This window comes from Podarcis bocagei (genome assembly GCF_964188305.1).
Source record: "Podarcis bocagei genome assembly, chromosome: 5".
NCBI classification, from domain to species: domain Eukaryota; kingdom Metazoa; phylum Chordata; class Lepidosauria; order Squamata; family Lacertidae; genus Podarcis; species Podarcis bocagei.
This window is the reverse complement of record NC_138129.1, coordinates 1,957,878-1,977,323: the sequence shown is the minus strand read 5'-3', so window position 1 is coordinate 1,977,323 and position 19,446 is coordinate 1,957,878. Positions and strand designations below refer to the sequence as shown.

General features: G+C 47.2%; 1 protein-coding gene across 2 annotated transcripts; it reads left to right on the top strand.

Annotated features, from left to right (window-relative positions):
* The first annotated feature begins 8,249 nt into the window (after window positions 1–8,249).
* LOC308588332 (veswaprin-a-like) lies at window positions 8,250–18,590 on the top strand. 2 transcript variants are annotated; one of them, XM_081196812.1, is made up of 4 exons: window positions 8,250–8,437; window positions 16,263–16,400; window positions 17,451–17,591; window positions 18,389–18,590. In XM_081196812.1, exons 1-3 carry the CDS (start codon window positions 8,356–8,358, stop codon window positions 17,588–17,590), a joined length of 360 nt encoding a protein of 119 aa, XP_081052938.1. In that variant the 5' UTR covers window positions 8,250–8,355; the 3' UTR covers window position 17,591; window positions 18,389–18,590. The 2 variants fall into 2 exon arrangements, with proteins under 2 accessions (XP_081052938.1, XP_081052937.1); XM_081196811.1 differs by having other exon boundaries at window positions 8,252–8,437; window positions 18,392–18,590.
* Window positions 18,591–19,446: the final 856 nt, after the last annotated feature.

The window sequence follows — 19,446 nt, the reverse complement described above, 5'->3', positions numbered from 1 at the left end:
CCAAGTAAAACAAATGCTGAAAGCAGCTAATATAACGATAACTGCCAGGCAAATAAAATCGCGTTCAACTAAGTAGTTCTTTGGATAGCAAGTTCAACCAACAAAGACTTTGGAGTAAGCTGAACAGAATTACCCTGGGGATGCAGCTGCAGTATAGCTGCACACTCTTAAACCAAGCGGGGGGGGGGATTGCAAGTCCGGTGCACAGGAAAAGTTTTAAAACTAAAGGGGATAAAGAAACACCCAGCGATAGCTTTTATTACTATGGGGCAACAGCGGGAAAGAAACACCAGGCCGACCCAGAAATACTATCCGCTTTTAAACCAAGGGGAGGGGGTGTGGAGTGAGGGAGCTCGGAGCACCAGGAAGGGTTTAAGGTAAAGCAATAAGCAGCAAGATGGGACAATAGCAAAATTGGGGCAATGCAGTCGTCTGAAAGAAGTTTTTAAATGGAGCTGCCGCCCCCTGAAATCGTTAAAAGTGTTCATCCTGCAGTAACAGACTACTGGTCCATCTAGATCAGTATTGTCAGCACTGACTGGCAGCACCACCTGGAGATGGTGAGGATTGAACCTGGGACCTTCCACATGCAAGGCAGAAGCTCTGCCACCGAGCTACGCCCCTAAAGAGGAGGCGTGGGGGAGCAACACCAAAGGGAGAAGGCAACACGTGGGGAGAGGGGGAGGAAGGGCTCCAAGCCAAACCACGGAACCTGCTAGAGAAGGACACAAAGCCAGCTAGCGAAGGGGGAGGGAGGACAATGTCAGCTCAGGAGGGACAAAATTCCAGAGTAGGGAGGTGGGGTAACGAAGGGGGAAGGGGGGGAGTTGAAATAATAATAAACTGCTGAAAAATCCCTCACAGGAATTCACAGCAATACGGCAGTTTTAAAAATGCACCAGCAAATCAAACAGAAATAGTAAGCACTCATAGATTTAAAGTCGGAATTAAAGTAAAGGTAAGGTGAAAGCAAAGGAGGGATTACAGGCTTCCCTTTCTCAGAAGTCCTCTTCCAAGTTAGCTCCACGTGGCCGCTTCTCGCTGCAGGAACACTGAAGAGAGAGTATCCTCCTGATTCGCACAGGACGACGAAGAGAAATGAGGAAAGGAGGTGAAGGAGGAGGCAGCTGTCAGGATTGGGGCAGCCTTGCTTTTGCTTTCCCCAAGATCGCACAGTGGGAAGGGACCACGCGGGATCTAGCGCAACCCTCCCCCCATGCAAGAATTTCCCCCGAAGCGCGGGATTCGAACTCAGGACTCTGCGATTAAGATTCTCGCGCTGTGCTGCTGAGTGAGCAGCCAGGGAATGCAAGCGATTCAAATTCGCACAGGACGACGAAGAGAAATGAGGCCAGGGAGAGGCTGGCACTGCAGCATAAAGGCTGCTGGACACGCCCCCCCCCATGGCACCTGGTTGGGTGGCCACGGGGGGGGGGGCGTGAGTGCCAGCCAGGTGAGCTGGAGGCAGGGGGCAACGCCCCCTGCTAGGAGCGGTGTTCGGGCTCCCGCCCACAACCACTCCCCTCTTTTTCAGGGAGGAGAGTCTTTATGTGAGCCAAACTGGAAGCAGGCTGGAGGCTGCAAACACAGAGAAGTGCTTGACACCATGTTTCTCCACTGACCATTTCAAGGAAACCAAAGCTGGTTGGAACCCCTGAACCCCTGGAGCCTCTCAGCACTTGGAGGTTTAGGTGGCATTTAACAGGGGCTATTTAAGCTGCGATCCTGCTTGGGAGCAAGTCTCAATAAAGTCCATGGGCCTACTTAAGGGCAGACATGCATCGGAGTGTGTTTTTAAACCCAATGGTATTAAAGCCCTTGGCTTCTTCCTTGCTTCTTGGAAGTGGCTGGAGGATGCTTGTTCCTGCCATGAATCTTGTTCTCCTCCAGCACATGGAAAGAGGTGTGTCCCTGAACCCCTGGACCCTTCTGCTTCTTCTGCAATCTGGAACTGTGGTGCATATTGGCCACACCTTCCTCCACCACCCCTGTCCTCCTGAGGCAGGTTCTGTTAGAACTCCGAAGCCTGTGAGCACTTTCTGAAGTCCTTTTGCATCCTACTAGGATTCAGTCTCTTCACTTCTGAACTTCTTTGATGATGCACAACTTAGCAGAGCAGTGCAGCTTTTCCTAGGCAACCATTGAGACTGCTCAGTCAGGGCGATGATCAGGAACAATGCTGACAACTAGTAAGAAGAGTTGGTGGAAGAAGATTGGAAAAAATTTAAAATCTGTTTACAGAAACATTGCAAGATCCAGGAATGCTAGAAGGATGTTGGAATGAAGCAATGTGGTTTTAGCAGAAATGATATAAAAGATTAGGTAAAAATTGATTTTTTAAGTGGTGAAACGAGAATGTAAAATTATAGTACACTAAGATAAATTATTAGGATAAAAACCAAGCGGAAAGGATTTGCTGAAATACTTAATTGAACTAGAATACAAAAAAGGGAGGTGTGAGGAGGTCAGGGAAACAAGTAAATGAAAGATAAGACATGGAAAGATGGAATTGTTTTTAATTGTTTATATTTTCTTGTATTTGGTATTTTTGGCTCTCCAGTTTTTTCCTTTTCCTTTTCTTTTTCTTTTTTTTGTAACTTCTTTGAAACTCTATTATTTATTTTTTTTAAAAAAATGCTGACAACTAGTAACTTGTAATTTATTATATACGGCAGTAAACTCACAAGCTATGTACAAGTTACTATATACAGACATGAACTTCATCACTCTCCAAGCACACCAGAATACTCCTAACTAGCCAAACAAAGTCATAGGTCATGCTGCCTATGTGAGAGACCTCAGCCAATCACCCTGTTACTAGGTCCTCTTATCTCCAGGAGAATTTCTCCCGTGCTCTGTCTCCCTAGCCTGTAGTCAAAACACTAATTGCTCACTTGCCCAAGCTGCACATAGACTATGAACTCCAACGGGTTCTTGAGTTACTAAACTTGGTTTCTGGCAGGCTCACCAGCATTTCCCAACCTCTCCTTTCCGTGCTGTTTTCGTGCTCCATAAGTGGGGCAAAAATGAGTGAGTATGCAAGGGGGTGTGAGTCATATGAGCAATGGAACATGCAGCACATAGTCAAGCGATGGACTCCCACAGGGGGCAGTGGTGGCCACCATCCTAGACGGAGAAGAGAGCTCATGACGATCTGGCTCTGCCTCCACAGTAAGAGGCAGCAATGCTTCTGAATACGAGCTGGTGGAAACTGCAGGAGGGGAGAGTTGCTTTTTGCTCAGGATCTCCTTGTGGGTTTCCCACAGGCAACTCTGGGAACAGGATGCCGGACTAGATGGGCCTGTTGACTTGGAGCAAAGGCCCAAAATCATTGTCCTTCCCGGTCAATAAAAACAAAGGGGCAGTGGTTGGAAAGGTAAGAAGAGAGCTTATTCTGGCTGCAGCCCATAGTCCCGGTCTGGATGAACCCAAAGGTACCAGGCCCGAAATTTATATACAACTGTAGCACAAACCCCACAACACATGACCTCCAGCATCACCATTGGCTAGGAAATCGCGTGATCAAGGCATGCTTGAGTCAGGTTCTTTATTGAAAATTTTTAGAATATAAGAAAAAATAAAAAAATAAACATACAAAATAATAAACAATTAAAAAACACACATTAATTTTCAATAATATAACTTCCATATCCTTATTTCCTCCGACCTCCTCGTACTTCCCTTCTTTGTATTCCAATTCGATTTGTTGGTTCAGCAAATCCTTACCATAAAACTTTTACCCATTTATAATCCTTTTTTCATATCTCCTAAAGCATTACAGCTGGAAACCACTTAATTTCTATCCAACATCTTTTTAACATTCATTAATTTTACAATATTTCTTTAAGTAGTCTTTAAATTTCTTCCAGTCTTCTTTCACCGACTCTTCTCCCTGGTCTCGGATTCTGCCAGTCATCTCAGCTAGTTCCATGTAGTCCATCACCTTCATCTGCCATTCTTCCAGAGTGGGTAGATCTTGTGTCTTCCAATACTTCGCTATAAGTATTCTTGCTGCTGTTGTAGCATACATAAAGAAAGTTCTATCCTTCTTTGGCACCAATTGGCCGACTATGCCCAGGAGAAAGGCCTCTGGTTTCTTCAAGAAGGTATATTTAAATACCTTTTTCATTTCATTATATATCATCTCCCAGAAAGCCTTAATCCTAGGGCACGTCCACCAAAGGTGAAAGAATGTACCTTCAGTTTCTTTACATTTCCAGCATTTATTATCGGGCAAGTGATAGATTTTTGAAAGCTTGACTGGGGTCATGTACCACCTGTATATCATTTTCATAATATTCTCTTTTAAGGCATTACATGCCGTGAACTTCATACCTGTGGTCCATAACTGTTCCCAGTCAGCAAACATAATATTATGTCCAACATCTTGTGCCCATTTAATCATAGCAGATTTCACCGTTTCATCCTGAGTATTCCATTTCAGGTGGTTCTTCCACCTGGCTTCAGGGCAGTTATCCACTGACATTTATCATGCACTCTCTCTCTCTCTCTTTTGTAAATAATTTTAATTAATTTTCAATTAAAAACACCACAATTAATGAAACCACAATGCATTACATTCCAAATTACATTCCAAATTAAAAAGATGGGGGGGGGCGCTTCCCATGTTCTGGATGTCCGGAGTAATCTTCTCACACATTGTTTTTTCTGCCTTCTTCACCTGTTGTTATCCTATTTCCAAATTCAGATATTAACCTCTCAAAGTCTCCAGTCACTGGTGCAAATCTCCAACCGTATTAAAATGAATCCATATGTCCAATTCACCTACCGGAACACACTTTTCTGCAGACACAGCACTTAGCAGGTTGAAGGCAGCTGTGTATGTGATGTGATCGATGGAGAGCCTTGGCACCTCTGAATTATAAAACTCAGGTATCGTATAACAGGCATAATGCTCAGGTATGGTACTCCTGAGTTATACCTCTCAGGTATCCGAAACATGTTCTGTGTAAGCAGCATCACAGCCTAGGGATACTGTACTCTGCCTTTCTACCAGCGCATAGTTCCTCTTCCAACTAGCCTGAAGGAACTTGGCAGCTTCTCTGCATTCCTAATGGGCCCAAGCTCTCTTCAGTTTCCTTCTAGCTGCTGCTAGCAGACTGTAAGCTATTGTCCATAGAAACTGACTCAAAGCAGAAATATTAGTGCTGTGTAAGCAATGTATAAGAGTGATGTATGATCGGAAATGCTTGCTTGCTGTGTTGACCCCAGTGGGTCTCAGATCATGACATTCACCTGGGACCCAGGTAATGATACCCAGGTTATCAGGCCAATGGCCTGAACCAGCAGGTCTCATCTCATGTTTTTGACATAAAATGCGCCTGCTGAAGAACCTAAGAAGATCCTGCTGGAACAGGCCAATGTCCCTAGAATCTTAGCAGAATCCAAGCATTGCTTTCTCCCAGCTTCTGCCAGCCTCCTCTCAGCTCTCTCTCACCACTCTGGCTTGTTTCTTTCTCACTATCAGGCAGGGGAGGGAGGGAGCTCCATCCATTTGCCTTCTGGAACAGTGAAGAAAGTGGAGACCCCCAAGGATCATTATGGGGACCTGTCTGTGCTTTTTAGCTGGTTCAAACACAATCCAGAGTTAGGGTTGAGCAGTGAGGTGGCCAAGTTTGCTGAAGACACCAAACTGTTCAGGATCATTAAAACAAGCTGTGATTTTGAGGAGTTGCAAAAGGATGTATGCAAACTGAGTGGACAGGGAGTAAAATGTCAAACGCAATTCAATCTAAAAAAAGTATAAAGTGATGCATATTGGCACACATCTTAATTGTGGATATACATGCTCAATGGGCTGAACTGGCATGGACTGACCTTGGGGTCATAGTGGGTAGCTCAGTGACTCAACATTTTCATCAAGCTCTCTACTATGAGCCCAAGGTCTCACCCTTAGTCCATCACCACTAGTGCAGAACCCATTAGCATATATGTGAAATTAAGATTTATTTGCCCCAAAAAAGGAGAAAGTGCTTGCCTGCAGGGTGGCTGGAGGCAGGTGGCAGCTGAGCCAAGAGAGCAAGGAGCCCCACCAGGAGGAGAAGGCCACTAGATCACATGATGGACAAGCGTAGGAGCCCACTGCCCAGCATGGCAGGCATCTGTCTGTCTTGAGAGACAGTGGAGTGTGCCTCAGAGAAAGAAGCCAAACTGCCAGAGAATCACAGCTCCTGCTATGGCTGCAGACTGCTAACTTGCAAATGCTGTCTCCTATGTCATTTTTGCTGGGTGACCTCCCTGGGACACATGCCTGGGCAGTGAGTATGGAGGTCCTGGGCTTCCCAGACAACAAAACCTTCCTCTCAGCCTCACTGATTTAACTCAAAGGAAAGCAAAATAAGGCATTTGGCACCAGCTTGGCTGCAGGAGTTGCTGGAGGGAGGAATAAAAGGTGCCATCCAAACATCTTAGGGACTCCACTCTGGATTTGTGTAGGGTTCACTCCCTAGTCTTTTCTTCTCCCAAAGAGCTCCCACAAGGCAGCGGGTATGGGCTTTTCCTTGGGGTTTACTTCCAAAGCCTTTCTCATGAATGAGTATAGCTGCAAGGCAGCAGAAGTTTAAATTTAGCTTTTATATCTTATATTTAGCTTTTATATCTTTTATATCTCAGAAAACAGGTTTAACAGGGAATTTCTGAAGCAGGAGGTTTAAGGAAGCTGGCAGACCCGATGAGGGCAGAGAGGACGTCCTTCTCTCTCTAGCGTGATTTTGCAACCAACTATTATGAAACAGCTAAGGCACTTTTTGTGACCTTTCTGAAGGTATTTCTGCCTCAGAAATGCATTGCTTTCCTCCATGGGCAAGACCACATGTAGTGGGTGACTTGGGTAATATGGCGCCCTGTGAGAAGCAAAATACCCTGGGCCCCTCCAGCCTTCTCAATTTGGGAAAGAGACAAGAGTGCTCTGGGAGGGTTCTAGAGCCTTCCCACCCACTTTCCCAAGGGGAGAAAGAGATAACTAGGTTTTGGGAAGGAAGCAAGAAGACTCTCAGAGCCTCATGGCTCCTTCCAAAAGTCCAGCACATCTCTTACCAGGCTTTGAGACAGCGCTCCCTCAGCTCAGCACCCAGTGCATGGGTACCACTCACGCAGCCCTAAATCTGCCCCTGCTATCTGGATGGATCCATTTTCCACATGAGTGGGGGTCCTAGTGGGGCCCCCTTCTGAGCTCTACCACCTTCCAGATTTTCAGGCTGTTGTTGCTGTTTAGTCATTTAGTCATGTCTGCCTCTTCGTGACCCCCTGGACCAGAGCACGCCAGGCACTCCTGTCTTCCACTGCCTCCCGCAGTTTGGTCAAACTCATGCTGCTAGCTTTGAGAACACTGTCCCACCATCTGGTCCTCTGTCGTCCCCTTCTCCTTGTGCCCTCTATCTTTCCCAACATCAGGGTCTTTTCCAGGGAGTCTTCTCTTCTCATGAGGTGGCCAAAGTCTTGGAGCCTCGGCTTCAGGATCTGTCCTTCCAGTGAGCACTCAGGGCTGATTTTCTTCAGAATGGAGAGTTTGGATCTTCTTGCAGTCCATGGGACTCTCAAGAGTCTCCTCCAGCACCATAATTCAAAAGCATCAATTCTTCTTTATGGTCCAGCTCTCACTTCCATACATCATTACTGGGAAAACCATAGCTTTAACTATACGGACCTTTGTTGGCAAGGTGATGTCTCTGCTTTTTACGCTGTTCAGGCTAGGGGACTGCAAGTGTGACATGGAAGGCTGAAAAGTGACTTGTCCAGGTGCATTTTCATGGGGTTGCACACTGGACCCCACATTCTCAGCCTGCGTTTTGTGCTGTTTCATCCCCTGAGTGTGCATTATTACTGTATCTCAGAGGGTTATACTGCAATGTGCAGCACAGGAACAAGTGAGGAAGGAGAATTCAGATTAAATAAAACTGCAACTGCCAACCAAGCACTTAATATGGCATTTTCTTTGAATGTTGTATCTCCAATAAATTGATATATGAAGAGAATTTAAGAGAATACGCAAGAGAATTTTGAGGCCATCCAGACTCAGTGCTGGCATTGAGCCTCTGGGTTTCAGCTGCACTTCTCCTGGTGCCTGGAAGTGCCTGAAGACAGCTCCTCATTTCTGCAATTGTTTGCATTTTGATCATGACCCCTGCCTAGACTCAGCCGGTTCCTCTTCTGCCTACTAAGGTGTTGTTGGCTTGGAAATGCTTCACTTCTAGGCACCCAGGACCTCCAGCCTTTCCCTGCCAATTTTTGCTTTTTGTTTCATCTGGGTGGAGCTCAAGAACTGTCCAGTCAGTTCTTTCTGGATGTGCTATAAAGCCTCCTGGGTGCAGGCTAGGGACTCAAACCTGCTTCGCCATGAACTCCATCAACCTCTACCTTGTCGTGCTCCTAGCCTTCTGGGGTGAGCTGGCACCTGTCTTTGGTCAGAAACGTCCAGGTGAGTGACCCATTGAATTCCTTTTTCTCCATCCCCTCCATATTGCTAAGCCCCCAGAAGAAACACTCTCTGGGTCAGCCATAGATTAGCAAACTGCCTATGGGTAGCTGAAAGAGTCCTCATCTCCAACATCTCTCCATCTCCCCTTCTATAGCTCTGCCTCCACTACAGACCCTCCTGCTTGGGTCAAGAGGGAACACCCTCACCCCTTGAGGAAAAAAATGGCATGGGTCAATTATTTTATGTTTTCATCATTTACAAAAAGAACTTTATGTTCTGCGAAACCATTTCAAATTAGTTGTTGGTCAAATACAGATATTACTGGTCACTTTTTAGCAGTGAAGCTGTATTGTTCTCTTTCCACATGTTTTTATGATGCAGTTTTGTGCTATTTATGCTCATTTACACTGCTTGGGGCTTTTAAAATATTATAGCAGTGATGAGCAGCTAGCTGATCCTTGGCTGGCACCCCTAAGCTCCTACCACCCACTCCTTTGGGGCGGAGGAACATCTTCAGTTTGCCTCTGAATTTTGCCATGGTCCCGGCAGCCTTCAGGGACCCAGGCTGAGTCCTTCAGGGGACATGGGGAGGGCAGAGGAACTTCCCCCACTGGAGCTCCACCTTAGAATCACAGAATTGTAGAGGCAGAAGGCACCTCGAGGGTCATCCAGTCCAAGCCACTGCAATGCAGAAATCCCCTTGCCTCCCTCTCTGCTGCCAGTGCAACGGGGAACAGCATGGAAGGGCATCCTGGCTTGCAGAATATCAGCCCCAAATCCCCCTCTTTCAAACCACCCTCCTCACTCTGGCACTGCTGTGGAAAGGCTGCCCACAGCTTTTCAGCTGTTGGGACAGTTTGTTGCAAAACCTGGTGAGGGAGAAAAGAAGTTCCACTCTGTCCTGCTCACCACCTTCCTGCGCGTGTTGTGGTTCTGTAATGTGGGAAAATGATTGCTTGTACATGAGAGCATGAGCAAAGTTCTTATTGTTGCAGGGTGATTTCATAGCTAGAAGCATCCTTGGAGCATGAACAGCACGTGAACAGCTCGTGCTGTCCTACATGATTGGTCAACTAACATAGCCTGATCGCTCGCACGGTCTAGTGCGAATGTTCTTATCTGCTGGCTAGAACAAATTGCTTGGCTTGTATTTTGTATCTTTCTGATTTCACACAATAAAAGCTGTGCTGCATTAGCCCTAGGAGCTGCCATATTAGCCCTAGGAGCAGCCATATTTCGGAACCCCTCATGGTGTGAGACTGATTTTTCCCTGGATGCCGAGCTGCAACTCGACATTTGGTGCCCCGTGTGAGGCCTTCGGACTTCACGTTGTTTTTCATTATTCAGCACTCACCAACACGTCGTTCATCCACGTAGTGGATCCCTGGTGAGTGCTCCCGTGTGACTGCCTTCGGACTTCACGTTGTTTTTCATTATTCAGCACTCACCAACACGTCGTTCATCCACGTAGTGGATCCCTGGTGAGTGCTCCCGTGTGATTTCTTTCGGACTTCATGCTGTTTTACAACGTTCAGCTCTCACCTCGCCCCGCAAGGGCTGCAGACGCGTCGTTCATCCACGTAGTGGATCCCTGGTGAGAGCTCCCGTGTGAATGTGATTCTGGACTACGTTACGGACTTATCAGCACTTATCTCCGCCCGGACAGGGCAAAAAGGCGCCTCCCTCATCCTCCTAAGGATCCCTCGGTAAGTGCTCCCTGCCTTTTTTTGCAACTCTTGCAATCATGGGAAAATCTCTCTCTGCACCACAGAAAAAATTTTATAAAGACCTTAAATTCCTTTTGGCCAGTAACAACCTTGCTGTTCGGAAAGCTGACCTTAAGTCCCTTATAAAAGCCCTGGACACTCACTGTCCGTGGTTCCCCCAGGACGGAACTTGGGGGTTAGATGATTGGAAAAAAAATGGACATTTCTTTCAAAATCATCCACAAATTGATGTCAAGGTTTTGCATGCCTGGGGTAACGTCTACAAAGCTATGTCGTGTTTAACTCCTTCAAACATTCTTCTGGCTGCTGCAACAGCTTCTTCGCCCGCCCTCCCGGTACCTGTTTTGCCTGCCTCAAACCTACCTCCTAAACCGCCGGACATTTTCCCTCCGGCTCCTCCTGTCGTCCCTCCCCTGCATTCTCCGCATTCTTCACTTCCTGCACCTCCCGTTACTACTCCTCTCCAAGAATCTTCGCATTCAGCACCCCCCACTCTTCCAACTCCTGCGCCCAAGGCCTCTGGCACTGCTGTTACTACTCCTCTCCAAGAATCTCTCCGTGCCGCTGCCCCATTGTTGGGTTTTGACTGTGCAACTCCTAATCTCTTCCCTGTGATTGCTCCTGCCGCGCCAGGGGGAGGCCCAGCCCGGCACGAACAGTTTGATTTGAGATTCATAAAGGAACTGCATTCCTCTGTCAAGGACAATGGTTTACAATCTCCTTACACCCTGGGCTTGTTTGGCACTATTTTTCAACAAAATTTGATACCAGAGGATGTTAAGCTGTTGGCCCGCACTGTAATGCAGCCTCATCAAATGATTTTGTTTATACAAGCTTGGCACTGGGCCTGCCAACGTCGTGTTGATGGGATTCGGAATAATCTTAATAATGTTGCATTGGCTAATCATCAGGCTGCTTTGGCTGCTGCCGCTGCTGGTGCCACCCCACCCCCAGCCCCCGTCATGTTAACCCAAGCTGATGTCCTCGATGGGTTAACGGGAGGAGGCAATTTTCTTACTATTGCCCAACAGCTAACTCTCGATCCTCAATATTGGGAGGCCACCACGGCTGCTGCTCAAGAGGCTTTGGCCTCTGTCCCTGATGACAAAACTGAGCGCGATGGCCGATGGGGGAGCGTCAGACAGGGCCCTGCAGAGCCCTATGGACAATTTGTTGATCGCTTGTACAATACCTTCAAGCGGCAAGTTCAGGACCTGGCAGCACAAGACCTGACTGTACGCCAGCTTGCATTCACTAATGTAAATGAGAACCATAAGCAAGCACTGTGCCCCTTGATGACAACATCAAATATAGCCATTGCTGATATCCTTACAGCCTGCCAGTCAGTGGGCACTGAGATGCACAAAGCTCATCTTTTAGCCACGGCCTTGTCCTCCTCCGTGTCCCAAAATCCTGCAAAGGCTGCAACCTGTTGGATTGACAGTGGCTAAAGAAAAAATCCAGCGGACTTTACCTATTACGTACCTGGGACACAAGCTGACAGCATCTGCAGCCATTCCAGTTACGCCTCAACTACAGTTTCCTGGTCATCTTAGACTGGTGGATTTACAACAAATCCTTGGACAGCTGAATCGGATAAAGAGTTATTTGGACTTGCCCACCTCTACTTTGTCTCCACTATTTTCTGCCCTTAAAGGACATAAGGATCCAGCGGACAAGATCACAGTCACCTCTGCAATGGATAAAGTCACCTTCCACAGCTGTTCCAGTGTTTCCTGGCACGCTGAAAGGCCATCTTCATCACTACTGCATTGGCCCCTCTTTTCCCTGGGAAGCCACTTCAACCACCAAACATCATCACAGTTTTTTGCCTCCTAATAGCAACCATCCCATCTGTGTCATCACGCTTCATTGGGCTTGGACTTTTGACTCAGCAGTACAAGGAGCAATACATCAGACCTATTTACAGCAAATGGGCTCCTGTATCTGCAGAAATGGTTGTGTGACTTCTTCTGGATTATGGTTTTTACATGCCAATAATCGAGCCACGAAATATCACGCAGGTTGCTCGGAAACAGCCATTGGAATAATTTACCATTCTCATCCTTATTGGCATCACTTGAATTTTACCCCCCAGATCTCTTCCTTTTTCCTCCTCCCTCAGGAGTCCTGCCCTATGATGTGTTCCCCTGAGCATGTACAGAGGGCTGTCTTGGAACTATTGTGGACTCTTGGCAAGGGAGGGATGAGGGATTTTAGTGTGTTCCAGTTGTTTCATTTTTGTGCTTTGGCATGGTTCCCGGACAGAAAGCGGGTTGCAATGTGGTTCTTTAACATGGCCCGCGAAGACAATGGGCTCTGTTCTCGACCTTGTTGCAATCTTTTTAGTTACGGCAAGCGAAATATGCTTGGCTAGTGCTTTTTAGCTGCTGAGAAAAATGATTTTAAAAAGCTTCTCAAAGCTTTGAACCTTTTTTTTTTTTGGTGATGGTATTCTAGCATTCCAGTAAATGCTTTATATAAGATTAGCAATAATATGAAGGATAATCGTATAAGTTCACCCCCTGTTATTATTTTTATCGCTTGTAAAAATAGTGCCTTATTGTTTTCGTTTTAATCATAATAGCAAAAAAATTTTAGGTCATTATCCATATTGTAATTGGACCTATGAGTATGTTAATGGATCTTCTTATTTTTTTTATTACCACTATGAGTGATAGGCTAAAAGTCTCAGTTAATAATGTTACAACCATGAGTGGTAGGCCAGAAAATTTGTTCAATTCCACCATCTTGGCTTTAAAAATGATTAACAAAGAAATGTCAGAAATAAGAAATGTGGTTCTTCAACATCGTTATGCTTTAGATGTGATCCTTGCTTCTAAAGGTGGAATTTGTGCCTTAATTCATTCTCATTGCTGTATGTATATAACCGATCAATCGACCAATATCTCTGCTACTATTGATTATATGGAACAAATGATAGCTCATAATCCTTTGAATCCACCTGAAGGTTTTGATCCATGGGAGTGGTTGTCTTCTTGGTTGCCTAATGGATTATGGTTAAGAAAAATATTATTGATTGTAATTGCATGTATTGCTGGCTTCATTATGGTGTGTTGTTGCATTCAATGCATACCCTCTTTGATTTCCCAATGCACTGCATGGTGGTACCGACCACGGCCCACCACAGGGGTTACAAGAGGAATTTATGTTGCAAAGTGTAGACGCTTAGGCAATGAAGTGTACGATTTGGACTAATGGTCCCTCTTTTCCTCTAATAATATAAACAAGAAAAGGGGACATGTGGGAAAATGATTGCTTGTACATGAGAGCATGAGCAAAGTTCTTATTGTTGCGGGGTGATTTCATAGCTAGAAGCATCCTTGGAGCATGAACAGCGCGTGAACAGCTCGTGCTGTCCTACATGATTGGTCAACTAACATAGCCTGATCGCTCGCACGGTCTAGTGCGAATGTTCTTATCTGCTGGCTAGAACAAATTGCTTGGCTTGTATTTTGTATCTTTCTGATTTCACACAATAAAAGCTGTGCTGCATTAGCCCTAGGAGCTGCCATATTAGCCCTAGGAGCAGCCATATTTCGGAACCCCTCATGGTGTGAGACTGATTTTTCCCTGGATGCCGAGCTGCAACTCGACACTGTAATAATAATAATTTATTATTTGTACCCCACCCATCTGGCTGGGTTTCCCCAGCCACTCTGGGCAGTTTCCAACAAAGATTAAAAACACATTAAAATGTCACACGTTAAAAACGTCCCTGAACAGGGCTGCCTTCAGATGTCTTCTAAATGTCAGGTAGTTGTTTATCTTTTTGACATCTGATGGGAGGACATTCCACAGGGCAGGCGCCACTACCGAGAAGGCCCTCTGCCTGGTTCCCTGTAACTTGGCTTCTCACAGTGAGGGAGCCGCCAGAAGGCCCTCGGCGCTGGACCTGTGTCCAGGCAGAACGATGGGGGTGGAGACGCTCCTTCAGGTATACTCCTTTAGGTTCTCCAGTTCTGGGCACCACAATTCAAGAAGGACACTGACAAACTGGAACATGTCCAGAGGAGGGCAACCAAAATGGTCAAAGGCCTGGAAACGATGCCTTATGAGGAATGGCTAAGGGAGCTGGGCATGTTTAGCCTGGAGAAGAGGAGGTTAAGGGGTGATATGATAGCCATGTTCAAATATATAAAAGGATGTCACATAGAAGAGGGAGAAAGGTTGTTTTCTGCTGCTCCAGAGAAGCGGACACGGAGCAATGGAGCCAAACTACAAGAAAGAAGATTCCACCTAAACATTAGGAAGAACTTCCTGACAGTAAGAGCTGTTTGACAGTGGAATTTGCTGCCAAGGAGTGTGGTGGAGTCTCCTACTTTGGAGGTCTTTAAGCAGAGGCTTGACAACCATATGTCAGGAGTGCTCTGATGGTGTTTCCTGCTTGGCAGGGGGTTGGACTCAATGGCCCTTGTGGTCTCTTCCAACTCTATGAGTCTGGGATTCTAGGTTCTGTAATCCCCCTGATGCTTTTGGGAGATATAAAGAGAGAGAAGCCAGGCTGGGAGGTGGACTTTGTCTGCCCCACCATGATGTCTGGTGGTTTGGTGCTTCTTGTGAGTCTCCTTGCCCTCTGGATTGAGCTGACACCCACCTCCAAAACAGATAGATCTAGGTAAAGCAACTGACAAACACAGAGTTGTCCGTTCCATTACTGTTGCAGTGGCACACAGAGCAGATATCTGCAGGGATTCAAAGTCTGTTCTGCCCAAAGCTGCAAAGTCCCTTGGAAGCAAGAGCCAGTGACCACAGCAAAGGATGGTTTTGCAGATCTCTGCTTGAGGTCAAGTAGGCAGACTCCCCAAGGGGACCACCCCCTGCAAAACAATAATGCAGCTGTGCTTCTTCAACTCAGCCACCGGGACATGTGCATGTTGTGCACCTGGCACCTGTGGAGGTAATCTGACACCCCTACCAGGGTGTGGCAAGTGAAAGACCTGCTGGGGCAAGTGCAAAAAGTGCCCAGTGAACAAAGGTGGGTTTCTTCAAGGCAGCTGTTCTTCTGCTCCCCCTTCATCCACACACCTGCATTCCTCCTACCTGAGAGCATCCAGTGCAGGAGTCCTAATGAGACTTGACCTGGCCCCGGTGCCTCATACCTCGTGAGACAGGAGCCCCAGGGAGATCAGGCAGAGCCCTTCTCCTAGTTACATCACAGATTTGGTGTCCATGGAGACACTTCACTAGGCCTCCCACGGGAGATAGCCTTGGCGTGTGTTCCTGACTTACTTGAGGCAGAGGAGGTCCTGTCTTAGGTAGGGGTGCTGCTGGGCGGCGATTCTGAGGGAATCCTCAGCCCTCAAGGGGGTTGGAGGCAAATGTTACAGGCTGAGGCAGCTGGTCAGCCAAGGAGGGCACCCCTGAGAGCCCAATGTCATTACACTGGAGTAAAGGGCTCTTGCAGGGGAGGGAGGACCAAGAGGTAAAGGGTCTGAAAACAAAACGTTATGAGGAATGGTAGAGGTAATTGGGTCTGCTTAGCCTGGAGAAGAGACGACTGAGAGGAGGTAGGAGAGCTATCTTCAAATACTTGAAGGGCCACCACATGGAAGATGGAGCAATCTTGTTTCCTGTTGCTCCAAAAGGCAGGATTTGTTCTGCTCCTGAGCTGCTGAGAGTGCAGGGACCACCCTACAGGGGTGGGGAGCTATTGGGAAGTCTAGTTTTGTGTGTGGTTGGACAGTGTCCTCGAAGCTACCAGCATGAGTTTGACCAGACTGTGGGAGGCAGTGGAAGACAGGAGTGCCTGGCGTGCTCTGCTCCAGGGGGTCACGAAGAGTCAGACACGACTAAATTATTAAACAACAACAACAAAGTTTTGTGTGACACATCAGACCCCTGAGCAGAACAGAGCCCACCTTAGGAATCCTGGGCTCCTCTGGCTACTGGATGCAAAGAAGCCCCATCCCACATGAAGAGAAAGAGCCATAGCTGTCAACGTTTCCCTTTTTTAAAAGGGAAATTCCCTTATTCCGAATAGGATTCCTTGCAAGAAAAGGGAAAAGTTGACAGCTATGGAGACAGCCTCTCTGGCCAAAGACATTTCTCAACCTTGGAATTCTGCTCTGTTGCAGAGAAGCCTGGGCAATGTCCTGGGGCTCAGCCAGGTATGGTCGGACCCTGCGTGGTGAACTGTGAGGATGACTGGTCATGCTCTGGAGCTCAGAAGTGCTGCGGGAGTTGCCCACGAGATTGTGCTGATCCTGTCAGAGGTGAGACCATTTATTCTGCGGAGGGTGGGGTGGGATAGGAAGCGCTTCTTCTTCGTGAATCAAGGCCATTGTGACTTATGAAGAATTGCAGGATCTCTAAACTCTGAAGATTCGTGGAGGAGGAGAGCTATCCAGGGTGGTGACCCTCACTGCCTCCTGTTAAACTACCATACTTTTCTGTGTATAAGACGTGTTTTTTTCCACCAGCTGGCATTCAGAAGCATCGCTGTCTCCAACCATGGAGGCAAACAGTGCCATCCTGCGAGAAGTCAGCGAGAACCCGATTGGTTGATTGGCTGCTGCTGTGGCAATTGGCAGTGTCAGTCAGGTGGGTGAGCGATTTATGGCACCCCCCCCCCCCGAAAAAAGCTCAACAACTCTGGGCAATCTCCCTCCTGTGTATAAGATGCGTCAGCGTCGCTGAATCCACAACCATCTGCCCACTTGCTGCCAGCAGCCACCAATCACCTGCCCAATCACCACAGCAGCAGCCAATCAACAGCAGGCCTTGCCACAGCTACCCATCAGCCACCCAATCGCCTCTGGCAATCTCCTGCTTGTGGCTGCAACCAATCGCTCATCCCCCCTCTGCACTATCCGTGTATAAGATGACCCCCAATTCTTAACATTCTTTTATAATTAAAAAAAAAAACCATGTCTTATGCAGGAGGCAGTGAGGGCCACCAAGCTGGATGGCTTTAAAAGAGGATAAGAAAAATCCAAGGAACAGGTTCTATTGAGGGCTCCTACCCAGGATGTCTCTACTCTGACTCACAGTCAGAGGCAGCAGTGCTTATGAATACCAGTAGCTGGGAACTGCAGAAGAGGAGGGTTTCTCTCGTGTTTGAATTATCCTTGCTTGCTCCCCATTGGCAACTGTTTGGCCACTGTAAGAACAGAATGCTGGACTAGAATAAAAGGTCTCCACACCAAACATTCTCACCCCACCCTCCAAAGGATATTTTGGTTCTCTGGCTGCGGGAATATGCTTGAGCTGCAGCCCACCATTTGGGGAGGGTCTGAGAGCCTTGGGGTTCTTTTGTGTTGCAGAGAGGTCTGGAAGATGCCCTATACCACCTCAAGGTACTGTGACAACCTGTGAATTAGGGTGCATGAATGACTATGAATGCCCCTGGCCCAAGAAGTGCTGCAGATATGGGTGCAAGACAGACTGCTTCTACCCCGTCTAAGGTGAGTTAATTCAAATCATCCTTGGGTTACCCTGGAGGCAGTTGTCAGAGAAATTTCCCTTGGGAGTTCCAGTACTGAGGGTCACACCAAACTCCCCGCCGGTCAACAAGAGCTTTCCATTATGACTCCCTCTGTATAGGAAAAATATACACCATCTTAGCTGTTCATCCTCTGGTCAACAATTTATGACACCCCCACTGCCCCACCATTGCTTCATCCAACCACAGTCCTCGAAATGCAACTTTACTCAACCCATTCGGTCTTCACTTTAATTGTCATTGTTAAGTTCCTCCTAAACTGGTTCTTACCACTTTGTGCTCAGGCTGCACTCTTGCGCATGCGACACTGGCCTTACTGATAATGTGTCAGCATGGATGCCTGTCATCACCCCAAAAAAGCAGTGGAGGCTCCCTCTGGGGTGCTTGCCTCATGAAAGCAAGGGAGAAGGCTTTGCACAAGGCATTGGGGACATGAATCAAGGAATACTATACAGATAAAGAATTATAAGGAAGAAGGAAGATGCCAAGGAGATGCCTTTTACTGTGTTGCACCATAGGGTCATCAAGCTCAGCTGATGCCTATACTGGCTGGCAGAAGCACCCCAGGATTTCCAGCAAGTCTCCTTTCCTAGTCCTACCCAGAGAGGCCAGGGAACTTGGGCCCTTCTGCATGCAAGGCAGAGTTCTGCCGCTGAGCTACAGCTCTGAAGAGGGTCCTTGAGAGTGGAACTTCAGCCTATCTTTGGGTTCTTCCTCCTCCTCCTCCTCCTCTTGTCTGACTCTATTTTCTATCCTCAGCAGAGCCCTGAAAGAAGTCCAGCACCAAGGAGAGCAGCCAGTCCTGACTTCTCCAAAGGGGTCTCTGAGCTGCCCCTGGGAACTGAAGACCTCCTCCTGGAGCCAGCCGTCTCCCTGCTCCTTCTTCCTCCTCCTGGAGCCCATTTCACTCAAGTTCCCCTTTGCTATTTGCAATAAATAAACCTGGATATTTGCACCTGAATCCTAGAAATGTGTCTGAGTTGGTGGGTGGGTGTTTGGCAGGGAGAGGGCTCTCTTTTTCTGACTGCGCTCTGCTTGCTGAACTCCCATGACATTATTCCTCGTTGGGAACCAGAAGGAGGCCTTCCTGGGCTTCCACTGGTGATATCTTTTCCAGAAAAAAAATATTTACAAAAAAGGCCAGAGGCTTTGGAATTTTCTGTGTGTGTGTGGATGCCTCAAATCCGACAGCAGCAGGATGCATTTTTTTCCTGATTAAACAACATTGCAGAATCATAGAATTGTAGAGTTAGACGGGACCCTGAATGTCATCTAGTCCAACTTCTTGCAATGGAGGAATCTCAGCTGAAGTATCCCTGGCAGATGGCCACCCAACCTCTGCTTCAAAACCCACCAGCTTCCAAGGGAGCCCCTTCCTCTTTCAAACAGCTCTTACCGCTAGAAAGTTCTTCCTGGTGCTTAGTTGGAATCTCCTTTCTTGCTATTCATCTAGTCCAGGGGTCTGCAACCTTTAAGACAAAAAGAGCCACTTGGACCCGTTTCCGAAGGGGGAAAAAAAAACTGGGAGCCGCAAAACAAGCCAAATGTAAATAACCACACATTCTTCCCCTTCCCCCATTCTCTCTCTTTTCCCTGAGTCTATTTCAGATAGCAAAGAGGGGTATGGTACCTCTCATATCCATTTTTTGCAAAGCACCATGTGCATAGAGGGCATTATACAAATTAATACATAGAAAAGTGTCTGTCCCTCCCTGCAGTTTAACTCCCTCTCTTTTTACTAACAGTACATATCCATTCCTTCTGCTGGTGCAACTTTCTCATCATTTCTACATAGCAGCATTTATAAACCAGTGCCA

Bases quoted from the DNA above. Each gene is read 5' to 3' on its own strand.
- LOC308588332 (XM_081196812.1), top strand. From the start codon at position 8,356: ATGAACTCCATCAACCTCTACCTTGTCGTGCTCCTAGCCTTCTGGGGT. The intron at 8,438-16,262 runs GTGAGTGACCCA...GCTCTGTTGCAG, and splicing joins CTTTGGTCAGAAACGTCCAG to AGAAGCCTGGGCAATGTCCT. The intron at 16,401-17,450 runs GTGAGACCATTT...TTTGTGTTGCAG, and splicing joins TTGTGCTGATCCTGTCAGAG to AGAGGTCTGGAAGATGCCCT.